At 35.9% G+C, this 14937-nt stretch overlaps 1 protein-coding gene across 2 annotated transcripts; it reads left to right on the plus strand.

The window, feature by feature from the left end:
* The first annotated feature begins 4055 nt into the window (after window positions 1-4055).
* egln3 (egl-9 family hypoxia-inducible factor 3) lies at window positions 4056-13852 on the plus strand. Of its 2 annotated transcripts, none has more exons than XM_053509158.1 (5): window positions 4056-4628; window positions 12145-12264; window positions 12472-12608; window positions 12715-12788; window positions 12876-13852. In XM_053509158.1, the coding sequence occupies exons 1-5, from the start codon at window positions 4071-4073 to the stop codon at window positions 12902-12904; spliced, it is 918 nt and encodes a 305-aa protein (XP_053365133.1). In that variant the 5' UTR covers window positions 4056-4070; the 3' UTR covers window positions 12905-13852. The 2 variants fall into 2 exon arrangements, with proteins under 2 accessions (XP_053365133.1, XP_053365132.1); XM_053509157.1 differs by lacking the exon at window positions 4056-4628 and adding an exon at window positions 5524-6049.
* Window positions 13853-14937: the final 1085 nt, after the last annotated feature.

A 14937-nucleotide genomic window follows, 5' to 3' on the forward strand; every position in this document is an offset into this window, starting at 1 on the left:
AGTTTAGTCTGTGAGGACCAAAAATTCCTACAGTGTCCTTCAACAATCATACTTTATTTAATCTTCCTTATTTGATAAAATGCTATGCTTCATGCTTCTGGCCATGCTGATAACCTACACTAAAGTATTGCATATGGGGAAAGTAGGGTTACATATAAGGAAAGTTGAATAACATTGCATCTTGTGACATAAACAGCTAAATGTTCAGACAGCCTTTTGATGATACTACTACTACTAATAATAATGCTATAAGACCTTCTCAGAAAAAAAAAGTAGTTATGTAAAAGCTGTAGATCTCATGATTGTCATACTTTAATATGCATTTGTAGCCTTGTGGTAATTTAAAAATAAATAATGAAGTTGAAGAATTTAGTTTCTTCCCAGAAAAAAACAGTCTCCTACTACAGTTGTTTACATATCAACATTTCTGAAAAACATGAACGGTAATGTGCCAGAATACATAAAAGGCAGTACGTGCTCAGACTTACCACCTGCAAGACCTTTTGTGGGAGGGTTCTTAGATTCCAACCAATAATATTCAGCCTAGTTCTCAGATTCTCGCTGGCATGGAGTCAGAAAGAAAATAGCAGCTGGTTACTGTTTAAACTGCAGTATGAGGATGTTCTCACGTACGTGCTCAAGGGTTGCCTGGACCTCAGATAGAGTGCAAATAAAACAGCCTGCCAACTTTGCAACTTCACTGGGTTCCAAAAGCTGCCCGAGGTGTTTGTAAACAGGATTAAGTCATCCTTTAGAAGCTTCTTTAACCATAGCATAAGGACAAGTACACTCAAAAAAATGAACATGGCTACCTGTTACATGTACTAAAATGTAATATGTGTTTTGTACATAATAATTTCATGTTTCCAAGATGAACATGAATAAATCATGTTGCATTTACATGAAATTCAACAACTTAACATGTATTGGATTTAATCATGTTGAGATAAACCAAAGAAGTCTTGTCACTATGAAAACCGGAAATAGCAAAACCGGAAATCTCGCGAGAAGACATCGCGAGAAGAGAACACAGCGTGTTGAGAAGACAAACGTTTGGCGGGCGTGTGGAAAAGGTAAGCAGGAATGAATTCCCATCTTTCTAAATAGAAACGAAATACTGAACATAAATGTTACCTGCTGTTTAGCGATGTTTAGTCACGTTATTTTGGTTTAAGCTATTTCTTGTATTTTTAATCACACTTAAAATACCGACGGTTATATGCGCGTGCTTAATCTGCGGTTCGGTTCTGGTTTCGGTCTGTTCTCATGAGTTGTGAAGCGAGAGGAACAAAGTATAAATATTGTTCATTTGATAAATGAAGTATCATGAATTTTAATTGAATCTATCTCTGTATTTTTCCACAGGAGTTTGTGAGTGAAAGTGTCCTGTCTGCATCTGACTTCAGGAGTTTCCTGACCAACCGTCACTAACGGTCATATTTAAAAGTCATAACGGACAGTTATAAAGTACAAAACATTCTGTTGGTGTTAAATTGTTTTTCTATGATTAATACTTATTTGTGGTGTTTTATGTTTTGTACATCTTTTCAAATTGAGACTTCATTTGTAAGTTGCTGCTGGTGTAAAATAAAAATCTCCGTTTTATCCCGTTTGTCTTATGCTTCCTTCCTTCACAGAATTCTGTTGACCATGACTTGAAATTTAAATTTACTTGAGTTGGATCAACTTAATTTACAACTGAAAAATGTGTTGTACCAACGCTATTCATTTATGTTAACAGTATTAAATTATGTTGGACGCAGCTGTAGTAAATAAGTTTAATGAACCTAATAAAATTAATCTGACTGAACCTAAGAACATTAAGTTGGGCCAACAAAATTGCTTAATGTTGAAAGAAAGCCATTAAATCAGGTGGAAATTCTTTCCATAATTTAATTACGTTCATTCAACAAGTTATTTTTTTGAGTGTACTAGGTTCTGTCATTGATCTCCATAAATTTATTCTCAGAAAACTGTCACTTATATGGTAATTATGACATTAGAAATAACATTTTCCTAATACACCGTCCCATCTAAAAGTATTGTAATGGGCCAATTCTTTTGTTTTTGCTTCACGCTAAAAACAATTAGGTTTGCGATCAAAAAATAAATGAGACAAAAGATCAGAATTTTATCATCTGCTTCCTGATATTTATAGCAAGATGTGCAAAATAACATGGCATCTTTATTATCCAATATTTACATGAGCAAAAGTATTGTAGCATATATACTTCAAGTAAACAACACTTAATATTTGGTTGCATACACCTTGCATATCCTGGCAACCCACTTACATCACCAAACTGTTGCATTTTTCTTTTGTGATGCTTTTCCAGACTTGTAACCTGACTTCAGCTTCTTTCAGTTGTTTTTGTGTGGATTGTGATACCTTCACTTCTGCCCTGGTGTTGTCACTGAGTTTTGTTTAAAGGGTTTTCTTTACAGCATTTACAATCTTTCACTGTTAAATAGAGTTGTAGAGTTGTGTGTGTGTGTGTGTGTGTGTGTGTGTGTGTCAGATAGCCTAATCTGTTTGATGTCTGTGTTAGTACACCACGCTTTCTTTCTTTTTTATAGGACAGTCCAGTCCGGTTATATTGTCTTAGCCCTATGCTCATGCAGTTCTTCTGTTTCCTCTGGTTCAAAAGGCTTGCTTTTTTTTCCATAGCTCTCTGGTCTGCCTGTTCGTTTTGACAACAAATGCAGGGTTCATGGGTGAAACCCAGGGATTAAAAGTAGACAATTGAAACAAATAAGTGTTTAAGCAATCAATCTAACAGGGCACACCTAAGCAACAAGAAATACCAGTCAGTCCAATATTTTTATAAGTTGTTAACCCATCTAGATGTAAATATCAGGAAATAAATCTGAAATTCTGATATATCGTTCATATTTTAATATCAACTTTATTTTAGCAAAAACAAGAATTGGCCTTGCAGTTCTAAGATTTTTAGAGGGAACTGTAATGTGTAGTACTTACGAAAAGTAATATTTGGTATAATAACCCACATGTTTTCAAAGCTGGTCTTTTCCCAACTCTTATCACTTCCGCTTCAACTCAGGAAGGCTAGTTAGCTAGCTAATTGGAATCAGGAACTGAAAAACACTAAAAATGTGTAGGACATTTGTCATTCTGAGGTTGGCAATCTGTTTCAATCAGTGGGGTTGTCTGAATCTTCCTTTGGGATCAACAAAATATTCATCTATTCATCTATCTATCTATTAAATTATATTTTTTCTGATAGGTACATTTTGCAGTATACTATCAGCAAATATTTATAGTGCTTTTCCAGGAATGTACCTGGTTTACAAACACTTGGCCTAAAGTAAATCTTTGATGTAGGCCTTGAAATTCATACAGTACATACCACCATGTAACAGTTAACGGTCCTGTAGATGCTTGAATGTAATAGTAGTCATTTAACAGAAATTATTCACAAATTTCACAGCACCTCACTTGTACAAGGAACTTTAAAATTAAGTAACTAAATTTTATGTTTGATCCGAAAAAAAAAAAAAAAAACTTTTTATAAGTTTTGCAAAGTGGTGGACATTTTATCATTTGTGTGTGGATGTAATTATGAAAAGTTTTAACAATTTAGTTATTATTTCAAAATGGAATGATTTATATTTGTTAAGTTTATTTTATTCTATAATGTGTTCCTCAGTATTAAAGTAAATTAAATCATACTGTAGACTTCCCAGTAGTGCATAAATAAATTGGCGCAAAAGTGCAATCGGTTTTCTTAACTGTATGTAAGCTACCTGTCTATTCCAATGGACTGGCCCTTGGTCACGTTAATGCAAACATAAAAATTATCTACCACACCAAGAGTTTTAATAGTTAGTAAAATAAAATGTGACTTATACAGCAGTTAACTGCGTAGAGTAATTACCATGTATGCATTGAACATGTTTTGAGCCAGCCAGAATTAGAAACTGCTAAAAGTAATGGGTAAACCGGGGGTCTTATTCTGGGCGATAAATTTGGTGCTGCACACGTAGCGCAGAAGGCGCGCCCATAAAGTGAGGATGAAAACGTGCGCACGAGGGATTTACTGTACCGGCAAATGGCAGAACACAGCTCAGAACATTTACCCAAACAAGAGCCATGCTCAACTTCAAATCGTACCGACTTAACGGAGAAGGATCCCGGAGTAAGGAGGGTTGAGGACAGGTTCCCGGACACGTGTCGCCAGGGCGCGGAGAGCGCAGGATCGGTGTGCACTGGAAGCGGGATGCCTCGCGAGCTCCGCAAACCGCGCAGCAACTGTCCAAAATCCAAAGAGCGCATACGACTTAATACTCACAAACTGGTGTTACAGTACATCGCACCATGCATGAACTCGTACGGTTTATGTATAGTAGACAACTTTTTGGGAGAAAAGCTTGGAGACCGAATTCTACAGGAGGTAAAACGCGTGCACGAGGATGGGAGAATGCAGGACGGACAGCTCGCGTGCCAAACTCTGGGCCAAACTAAAGTAATTCGCGGGGATAAAATCGCCTGGGTCGAAGGCATTGAAACGGGCTGCCACAACATCGGCATTCTGCTGGCACGAATGGACAAGCTTGTCACGTTTGCTAATGGTAAACTTGGGAGCTACAAAATCAGAGGCAGACACAAGGTGAGTGTTATTTTCTACGCGCAAAACTAAGTTTGAATAATGACCGTAGTGAGTGAAGTGCATTTTTGAGCTTAACTTAAAATAGTGGCAATAAATAAATAATCTAATAAACAAAAAGGTAACGTGTAGGCTTTACCGAAAATGTAAAACGTAATATATCTAAGAGATTTATATGGCTTTTAATATGTATATTTATATATGCTTAATTTGTAATTATGCATGATTGCAATTATTTTCAAGACTTTGGGATCTAGTTTTTTGCTGCATGACCTTTCTACACAAACTGCGTTGCATCCATGCAAATCGGTCACGGTGATATAACCTACATTGTTGACATAATTTCACGTTTGAAAAACACGCAGGCTAAGATTGTTCGCGACTGGTTCCTGTTTCTGCATGATGTGCACGTGAAGGCTCCGTGATGTTTGCACGTCCACAGACGCAGAGCTGCTGCTGCCTACATGCGCGCGCCTCAATCTTCAATGGCGGCTACGCGCGTTTAGCATTTAGCAAATGTTTGTTTTTCACGTCGAGCCTCACTCTGAATTCCAGATAGTGTCCTACAACATTAATATAAAAATAGAGGTCTTTCGCTTTGTAAACGAAAACATTTTGTGTGCAAATAATGAAAAAAATAATAATTTATGGTCAAACTGCATTTTTTTTTATCTATACAGTGTATACAGTACAGGCTATTACATCTCAACGTTATATAGTAACCATATAGAGCCACGTGTTCCGGAAACATAATAAAGTAATCCGTTTAGTGTGGACACGTGCTACGGGGCTGCGGTCCAAACAAAGGCAAAATAAACGGAATGGCCGGAGTGGGTGAAGCCCCGCCCCCCGAGAGCTACTCCAAAATCCGCACGTTCCACATTCCCTGGCAGGTGTGGGGGTGTGTGTGAGTGAGTACGTGCGTGTGCGTACGTGTGGGAGAAAGATAATAAAGTTCGACAAGAAACTGAAACAGCAGAGCAGTCAGTCTGTGTAGTGAATGGCTGAAACTCTCGCAGACTGAAACCCAGCAGAAGCAACAGGAGGCTAAGGCTTGGAGCAGAATGCCTTTCCTGCAGCATCTCACGGATCCGAAGTTGGAGCAGTTGGCTCTGGAGCACGTCGTACCAGCCCTGCTGGAGCGCGGTTATTTTTATATGGACAATTTCCTTGGTGAAGCAGTTGGTCGTACCGTCTTGACCCAAGTAAAACAAATTCACCGCTCAGGCGCCCTGAGTGCCGGGCAGCTCGCCGGTCGGGGATCAGGAGTGTGTAGAAGACGCATTAGGGGAGATAAAATAGCGTGGCGTAGCGGCACTGAGAGAGGAGCCGAGGCCATAGCGTTCTTACTCAAACAGACTGATAAACTAGTATCTCTATGCACTGGGAGACTCGGCAAAAACACCGTCCGGGAGCGCTCCAAGGTAAGCCAAGCACTCCGACATCACTCGTTCGGTAGAATCCGTGTTCAAAACGATTTACCGGCGAGAACCCCAGTTAAAATATACGAATGACAAGATCTGGGCTATTAGCTCACAGTTTCTGAGTAACCAATACCTTTACAACCGAACCTAAACACATATACACTGTATGACATTTTTATTTCATTTAGTACTGACAACAACAATAGCAAGGTTGCTTCTCAAAAGTATTATGCCAAAATTAAGTCATAGGTTCTCATAATTTCTACACAGATTTTGGATCTAGGTTCCAGAAAGAGTTACATATATTTTAGATATATGTTCTAACAATTAACAAATAGGTTTACACATTCTGTAGTTCTTAGGTTCTCATTAGTTTTACACAGACTTTAGGTATAGATTCTTATAATGTTTACATTGACTGTAGTTTGAAAATTCTCAAGATGTTTGCATGGACTTTAGAGCTAGGTTGTCACAATGTTTACAGTTAGTATAGTTCCTAGATCCTCATGATTAAATTGACTGTACTTTATAGGTTCTACATGATTACATGTAATATATTTCATAGCTTTTAATGTTAAAATTGAGAATAGTTACTAGGTTCTTATCATTAAAATGAGTATAGTTACTAGGATCTTAATATCAAATTGATTAGTTCCTAGATTGTCATGTTAACACTAAGTATAGTTTGTAGGTTTTTATGTTTACATCGAGTGTAGTTCGTAGGTTTTATTGTTAAATTGAATATAGTTTCTTTGTTTTTCATTGTTAAATTGAGTATAGTTTCTTTGTTTTTCATTGTTAAATTGAGTATAGTTCCTTGGTTATCATGTTTACACTAAGTATAGTTCATAGGTTATGATGTTTATATTGAGCATGGTTCCTAGGTTCTCAAAATTAAATGAACTATAGTTCTTAGGCTCTCATGTTTACATTGAGGAAACCCAAGAACTACACTCAATGTTAACAACTTCTATAGTTCCTTGGTTCTCAAAATGTTTACAGGTTTATATAGATATAGGTCCTCAGTCTTTAAACTGAGTGTACTTGCTAGGGTTTCATAATATTTATCCAGAATTTAAATCTGCGTTACCACAATGTGCCACACCTTTTAAGGATTGTTTTACAACAACTATAGATTTTTGCATCAGTATTTTTTACAGACATTACATCACAGCTAGACTTAATGTTTTTCGCAGTTTTTATATTTAATATACAATAAAATATAGCTTTTGTGTGTTGTCTTTAGCTGACATTTGGTCCATGATAATAAGTATCCAGTTTTAGAAAAACAACGTCTGCGCAATTCTTATGACATTCCAGTAATTCGGGAGGCAGGGAGGGAACTTTTTTTTTTAATTTTTTACTTTTATTCATTTTGTACTCATTAACCTCCAACTGAATTGTATCTGTTAAAGCCATGGATATATTTATTAAAGTTATGAAAACCTCTTAGTCATGAATAAAACTAGATTTTATCTCCTAGTATTCACTACTAATTATATTTATATATAAAAATTAATGCAGTGTAACATGACAAATTTTAAACTTAACTTTAAAAGTTAATCTGGCACCCTATCTAGTTTCTTGCTGTATTTGTACTGTGTTTAAACAGTAATTATGCTCTACCATAACATAGTCATGTCTGTAATATTTGTTGAAAATTAAACACATTGGTTTGTAGTAAACATGGTCGTTTACCTTTAGTTTTTGTGTTAAATGATACATGGTGGTATATAATCACATATAATCAATACAAGTACAGACATGTTATCGCAAGTACATATTTTCGCTATAGGCTATATATCCCAGCCTGATATGGGTTAGAAAGACAAAATAATAACACAACAAACATATTGGACAACTTTACCAATAATGCCACCATTATTGTTAAAACAACAAACTTTAGCTAGCTACTCAGAAAAAGCCAAGTAGACCAAGTATGGAAGCACTGGCAAAATCATTGTCTATCATTGATTTTTCCCACATTTAAGCTTAGACATTGATCTATTATCGTAATTATTTCAAGAACTAGCCACTATTATCCTTTTGCTATAATAAGCTTTTTATCAGTTTGTATAGTGTTTATTAAGTAACTAAGCTATTTAGCAGATTTTTTTTTGTTTAAAAAATTGTAGCTAAACATATTTTCCCCAACTGACGCAGTCAGATTTTTTGTCCCGAGGCCGCAAATGTGATTTGGGTGGTCTGTATTTGTATGTGTGTCCTGTGTTTGTCCTTTGCATCCATCCATCGATCCATACATACGAACATATATACATATCTTATATACACTGTACATTTTATATATAATGCACACACACACACATATTCAGTTATTTGAATTAATGTTGCGTTAAATTCACACAATGAACTAGATAGATAGATAGATAGATAGATAGATAGATAGATTTTATTTAAAATTTGACAAGACAGGATATTGCAGCACAAAACTCTGAAATGAGTCAAATATACACATACTCCAAAGACAATAATTATAAAACAAGTAAAATAACTGATATACAAGCAATACATTAATATACAAGCAAAATAGAAAAATAAAGAGAAACTATACAAACATACAAAAAAGGCATCCTAATCAAGCATATGTAAGTTATCTATACAACATGTTTTTATTTTATTGTGCATGACACAGCCAGTTAACAGTATTGTGCAGTTGATGCATAGTGCACATAAATATGCATATGGTCTGTAAAGGTTAAAATGTATATGGAATATAGGTTAATTAAATATTTTTTTATATTGCATTTTATATATAATACACACACACACAAATGTTTATATATATATGTATAATCTTTGTATAATCAATGTATAATCTTTAATGACATTTTTTATTTAAATAATTATTCATTCCACAATTCTAGGGTAAGTCATAGATTCACAACATAGCAAAATAGTAATAAAAATAAAAAGAAAAAGAAAGGACATGGTCTTTTGTAGTTCTTATCAGTTTAGTGAAGGGTATGAAGTAGCAATTAGATTGAATGCTGAGGTATGCTAATGCAGTTCCTGTTTCCTGGTTCTTTAAATAGTGCAAGACATGAGTGTGACAGCAAATACGTGTCTGAGAACTTTTCAAACAGTCATTTATCATTCACATGCAAACATTTATTGGATCAGTATACCACCATGATAATTTGTCCATATATTGTACATTCTGTACAGAAAAAAGTGGATAAGGGTGTTCTGAGTGCTTTATGTAATGCATGCAGTAGCTGAGAATGAGTAGTTTGATTGTAGATGTGGGTGTTCATGTGACTCATTCAAAAGTCACGCAAACAAACATTCGCCAAAAATCTTATTCACCAATGTCCTCAAAATCTTTTTTAGCCAAGAAGAAATGAATAGACACATTTTCTAGGTGTTTAATTAATACAATACAGCATTATTCTTAACCAGTAATATGGGTTAATGTTTTTTTTGTGTTGCTTTTACAATGCAGTTTTAGGAAGGAAAAGGATGGCTCAGAAATAAGGCTGCAAGACCATCTGATTTTTATTTGAATTAGGATGGGAACTTGGTAAAAATTCTAGGTCTGGTTTAGTCCAGTTTAAATTATTGAATGTCCTCTTATTACTTCCCCACCACTCACCAACAATGAGCGAGTTTCTCCTCAGCTTTTTTGCATCACTCTGGATCCCAGCCAGCAGCTAGCTGAGAGTTTCTTTCTTTTTCTTTTTTTTAACATAAAATACCACAGAAACTAGTGAAACTTCTCAGGATTGGGCTAGTAGCATAGTCGTGCTGGTTGAAGCAAATCAACTTGCTGATAAAAAAAGTAATGCTGATAAAATATAATAATTAATAGTGAGTGCATATAGTAGTATGTACTATACAAAATGCACAAAACTACTCGTACAGTGGTTTAACAACTCAACAGCTGAATGGATAAATTACCTGAGGTGTTATAACTTAGTTTTAACTAGTTATTATAACTTCATTAGTTGCGTTTATTTATGTTTCATTTTGAAATGTAAATAAATCAAACATTTTCAGTAGCGTTTTCGATGCCTTTTTCAACATGACTGCAAAATGCATACATTTTTGTTTTCTGCAAAAACTTGACTGAAAAGGTCACTTGCAGCTAACATTGGTGTATGCCCTACATTCTTTTATTCAACAAGCTGTGGCATCATCTTCCTTTATTCTAAAAGCACAGTACAATTACAGTAGCTGTTTGTTGTGATGCAGTGTGGTTGGTGATGAATGCCACAGATAGGCTGTCAGAGCTAGCCATGCGAGAGCTGTTCATGAGTAGTACGTGACTCTTCCCACAGCTTTCCCTTCACAGGAAACACCAAGTGAGACGAAGGGAAGTAAGTGAGGTTTTTTTTTTTTTTTTTACTTTGCGATGTGCCGCTTTATGATGACTTTAGTCAGACCATGGTGAAATCTTGTAGCGCAGATTAAAACTGAATAAGATCCAGAGCTTGTTGTCCAAGAGAGGAGCCTTAAGTTTAGTAGGAGTGGCATGGAAACAAGCTGGATCTGCTTGCTATCTGACCTCCGGGGGGCGGGGGGAGTGTTAAGCCAGAGCTGTGTACTGTGTGTGTGCGCGCGTGTGTGTACGAAGCAGTGCACTCACGCTCAACACGTAGCACTGTCATTAAACCTTCACAGTCCTGGCAGTCAGCCAGGCCTGCTCTCTCTCTCTCTCTCTCTCTCTCTCTCTCTCTGTTTTTCATCTTTCCACACACAAGTCCTTCCAGATCTTTCTATAGGTGTTTGCATTGGGATATGACGACAAACCTACGTTTGTGCCCTTATTGTGGGAAGGAGACCATGATAAATATACGTTTACAGAAATGTAAACATGCATGGCAGTGAATAGCAACTGCAGCACTGGAGTCGTGTGGTCATGTGTTTATAAAAAAATTGGGATTATGTCTTGGAACATGCTCGGCTTTTATATCTGTGACATTTAATGATATTTTATTGGACAGCAGAAAAAATGTCAAGGAATTTTTTCACGGGTATTATTAGCATTGTTGTCAAGTCTGATTAGCTTCTTTAAAGGGCAGTCACTTGCAGATTACAAAGCCTGTGTCAGAAAAGTGTAATAAATTCATTTTCTTAAGATGAATCAGAGTGTAGTGGTGGTAGTTCCGAAGCCTATTATACTGTACTTCGATGAGCGCGTTGCCTATATGTGTGTGAGATAAAGGAGTAAATGAAAATGCATTGTAGGGTGACTTTTAAAATCTGTAATCTTTATATCGCTGCCTAAAAGGTCTTTTTTAAACTAGTCTAATTACTTGTAGAACAGGAATCCCCTAATTATTCAAAAGTATCATTTTCAAAATTATTTCCTACAGCTCCGCCACCCATCTCCTGATTCTGAATGTCCCCTAAAATAGACAAATGAATCATTGTAGCTGTATTCACTGTAAACTTGAGCATTTGATTCAGACATGTTTAACAAGCGAATACGTGCGTGTGCCATAGTAGTCCAGGGTCTATTGCGTGCTAAATTATGTGCAAGAGCAGAAGGTCATGTAGGACTGAAGTGATATGGAGGGGGTTTTGCTTTCCGTTGCATTGTAAGAATGAGGCGTGTTTCTATTGTGCTGTGCAGCCTCACACAATCCAAGACCTGGCGCTCTGGCTGCCAAACCTTTACAACTTTTTATGGAGACTACTCTTGATGGATAGGAAGAGTCTCCAAAGGGGGTAGATAAGCAAAGGAAGCCAACTAACATAGGGTACCTAGACCCACTGTTATGATTAAGACTATATTTTAGGCTAAACAATAGGCTGTGGGTACAATAATGTAATGCACAGGATACAGTCAGCATAGTAGCAAATGGATTTGGAGGAAAGTTGATATGTAAGGAATAGAACATAAGGAATTAATCACCAGTGTGAGACTTTTTAAACTTCTGTTAAAACTTTCTGTTGGAGGAATTACTAAAGGTTACAAAACTCTAGTTTTAAACATTGTGCTATTGAAACCTACAGCAACGATTGGATATTTTTCTTCAATAAACACCAACATTTAAAAAAAAAAATGCAGGATATGAGTTTTTATACTTTATAGATGACCTCACATTATTTTTTGTGTTTGTCTGTTTCAGGCAATGGTAGCATGCTATCCAGGCAATGGTGCAGGTTATGTGAAGCATGTAGATAATCCTAATGCAGATGGACGATGTGTCACCTGCATCTACTACCTGAACAAAAACTGGAATGCCAAGGTAAGCTGGATTACAATTTACATTTAAAGTATTTGCTAGATGCTCTTATCCAGAATGACTTCCATCAGTCTCATTATACTTCTGAGCAGTCAAGGGTTTGAACCTGTCACTTTCCATCAGTAGTCCAACATCTTTACTACTGAGTGTATTATAAATGAATGCAGTAGGTATCCAGTTAATTTATCTTGTCTGTTTTTCCCCGTACAGGACCATGGAGGAGTTTTGCGCATTTTTCCTGAAGGAAAATCATATGTCGCTGACATCGAACCACTGTTCGATCGACTCCTGCTTTTCTGGTCTGACCGTAGGAACCCTCATGAAGTACAACCATCATTTGCTACTAGGTCTGTTGCTGTCTGTTAGTGTATGTGTAAATAAATGAAAAAATAAATGAACGTGCCTTCTTTCCTACAAGGAGAGTTAAATTACATTCACTTTTTTCTATTGTAGGTATGCAGTCACAGTGTGGTACTTTGATTCAGAGGAAAGGGCTGAAGCGAAAAGAAGATTTAGGGACTCAGCAGGTTTGTTTTGTTAATCCTCAGTGTTATTATTATGTTCTTCATTCATATTAAGTCACTTAATTAAACTATACCGTCTTGTCATTTTAGCCACTTCACAAAGCAGTGCTGTGTCTTAGCAGAAGAGCTTCAGACAGAACTTTGTCCACTGAGAAGATTTTTGTTTGTGGTGGTGTTTTAGCTCTTTTGCACTTAAGGTACCAGCGCTTCCTCCTCAACCATGCCTTTAGACTTTTTTTTTTTTTTTTTTGGAAACTTGGACTCCATGTAACTCTGTCTTGTGTCAATATGTTTTATAACATGATGCTTCCATTAAAAAAACAAAAATAATATAAGTGAATTTATATAATGTTTATGTAAGAAGAATGAAATAACTATTCTGTAGTTTTCAGTAGGTATGGCTGATGAATGAAGTTTTGAGAAATGTTTGTATCTGAAATATTTCCAGAGTCTGGTGTGTCTCAGTTTTGCTAGGTGAAATAAGCTGTTTTTATATATTTCTTTGCCGATTAAAATTATAACCTTAAAGCAAATGGTTACTACTGTAGTAAAACTGTCACCAGATGATTTGCATGGCCTGTGACCACTTACAGAGTTGAAATAATTTTCCACAGCAAATACCTGTAGTTTTCTATTAAAATGTTTCCGATACTGGTTTGTGCTTAGGATTAACACATTGTGTGTGTGTGTGTGTGCGTGTGCGCGTCATGTTCTTCTTATCAGAATGTAAGTGTTATACATTGGTTATGGTTTGCTACTTTGAAATTTAAAATACTAGGATTTGGCAAACCTTTTACAAAACCGTGTTCCCGACACTAGCAATTCACATTGGGTTATAGGACAGCTCTAGTAGTTATTAACTAGAAAGTCTGTCTTTTTTTTTTTTTTTATAAGCAGCTGTGCTGTCTTGAACTAAACAGGCATTGGAATGTAATGTCTATAATGAATGCTTGAATGAAAGCAGAATAATGTAAAATAAATTGAAAATGTTAACCACATTGATGAGACTGGCTACATGTAGATTTCTTTTCTTTGTGGCTTATCTGTAAATAAAGAAGTGAATCAATTATTTGTTGCCATGATTTTTGCATTGTCTTCTAAAATATCAACATTTTGTCTTAATTGACTATATATATTGTGAAATTATTTCCATGTATTCATTTTCTAGTTCTAGTCAGTGTCATGCTGAGTCTGTTTCTGTAAAACCTAATCATTCAGTGTCCTCTGATCATCTATTCCTGTTTCTCTCAGTGGATGGATGCATGCAAGGCTTTGTAGCGCACTACATTGAGAGAAAGTTTGTTTCCAGGCTTAAGTTCCAGGCTTAATTGATGGCTAAGGATTTGCAACCCAAAATACAATTTATTTCCAATATTCTGTATTTGACAGCTAAAACAACATTCAATTTGTTCAAATATTTATGGACCTGGCTACACATCTAAAATCTACGTTATGGTTTTCTAATAGACCTTAATTTTAAATAGACCTTGATTTAACTAAGCAAATAGTTACGGGGAATGATTAATATGGTTAAACTGTAACATGTTATTTAACTGTTGCAGTGAGTAACTTCTCATTTCTTAAAACAGTACATTTCTTAAAACAACCATGTCAGAAGACATATCCTGTGGGTATGGCAAAAATGTCACTTTTGTTACAGAAGGGTTATTGGCCTGGATCAATCAAGAAAACAACTAAGGAGAATTCAGAAACAAATAAAATAGGGGTAAGACCTGTCTAACGCATTATTAAATCATGGAAGGATGGTGGTAAAATCAAATTTTTTTAAAAGAAATGTGGTTGGGAAAACATCCTAAATTATCATGAAGGGAGATAAAACACTTTTTTTTTTACACTTTTTAAATGAAAAAAAAAAAGGTTATGTTTAATAGTGCAGTGCAAAGAGAACTCAATAGTTTGAGACTAAACAGTTGTGTAGCCTTATGAAAACCACTTATCAGTGAGGCTAATTGGGGAAAAAAGTCTTTAATTTTTAGGGAGCATATAGAATGTACTGTGGAGGATTAGAAAAAGGCCATGTGGTCTGATGAGTCCAGATTTTCTGAGTGATGGGCGCATCGGGATATGAAGAGATGCAGGTGAAGTGATGTAGCAATTATGCTCCTGTGCTCTTCAGGTCTAGGTTTAGCTA

This window comes from Clarias gariepinus, chromosome 13, assembly GCF_024256425.1.
Source record: "Clarias gariepinus isolate MV-2021 ecotype Netherlands chromosome 13, CGAR_prim_01v2, whole genome shotgun sequence".
NCBI lineage: Eukaryota > Metazoa > Chordata > Actinopteri > Siluriformes > Clariidae > Clarias > Clarias gariepinus.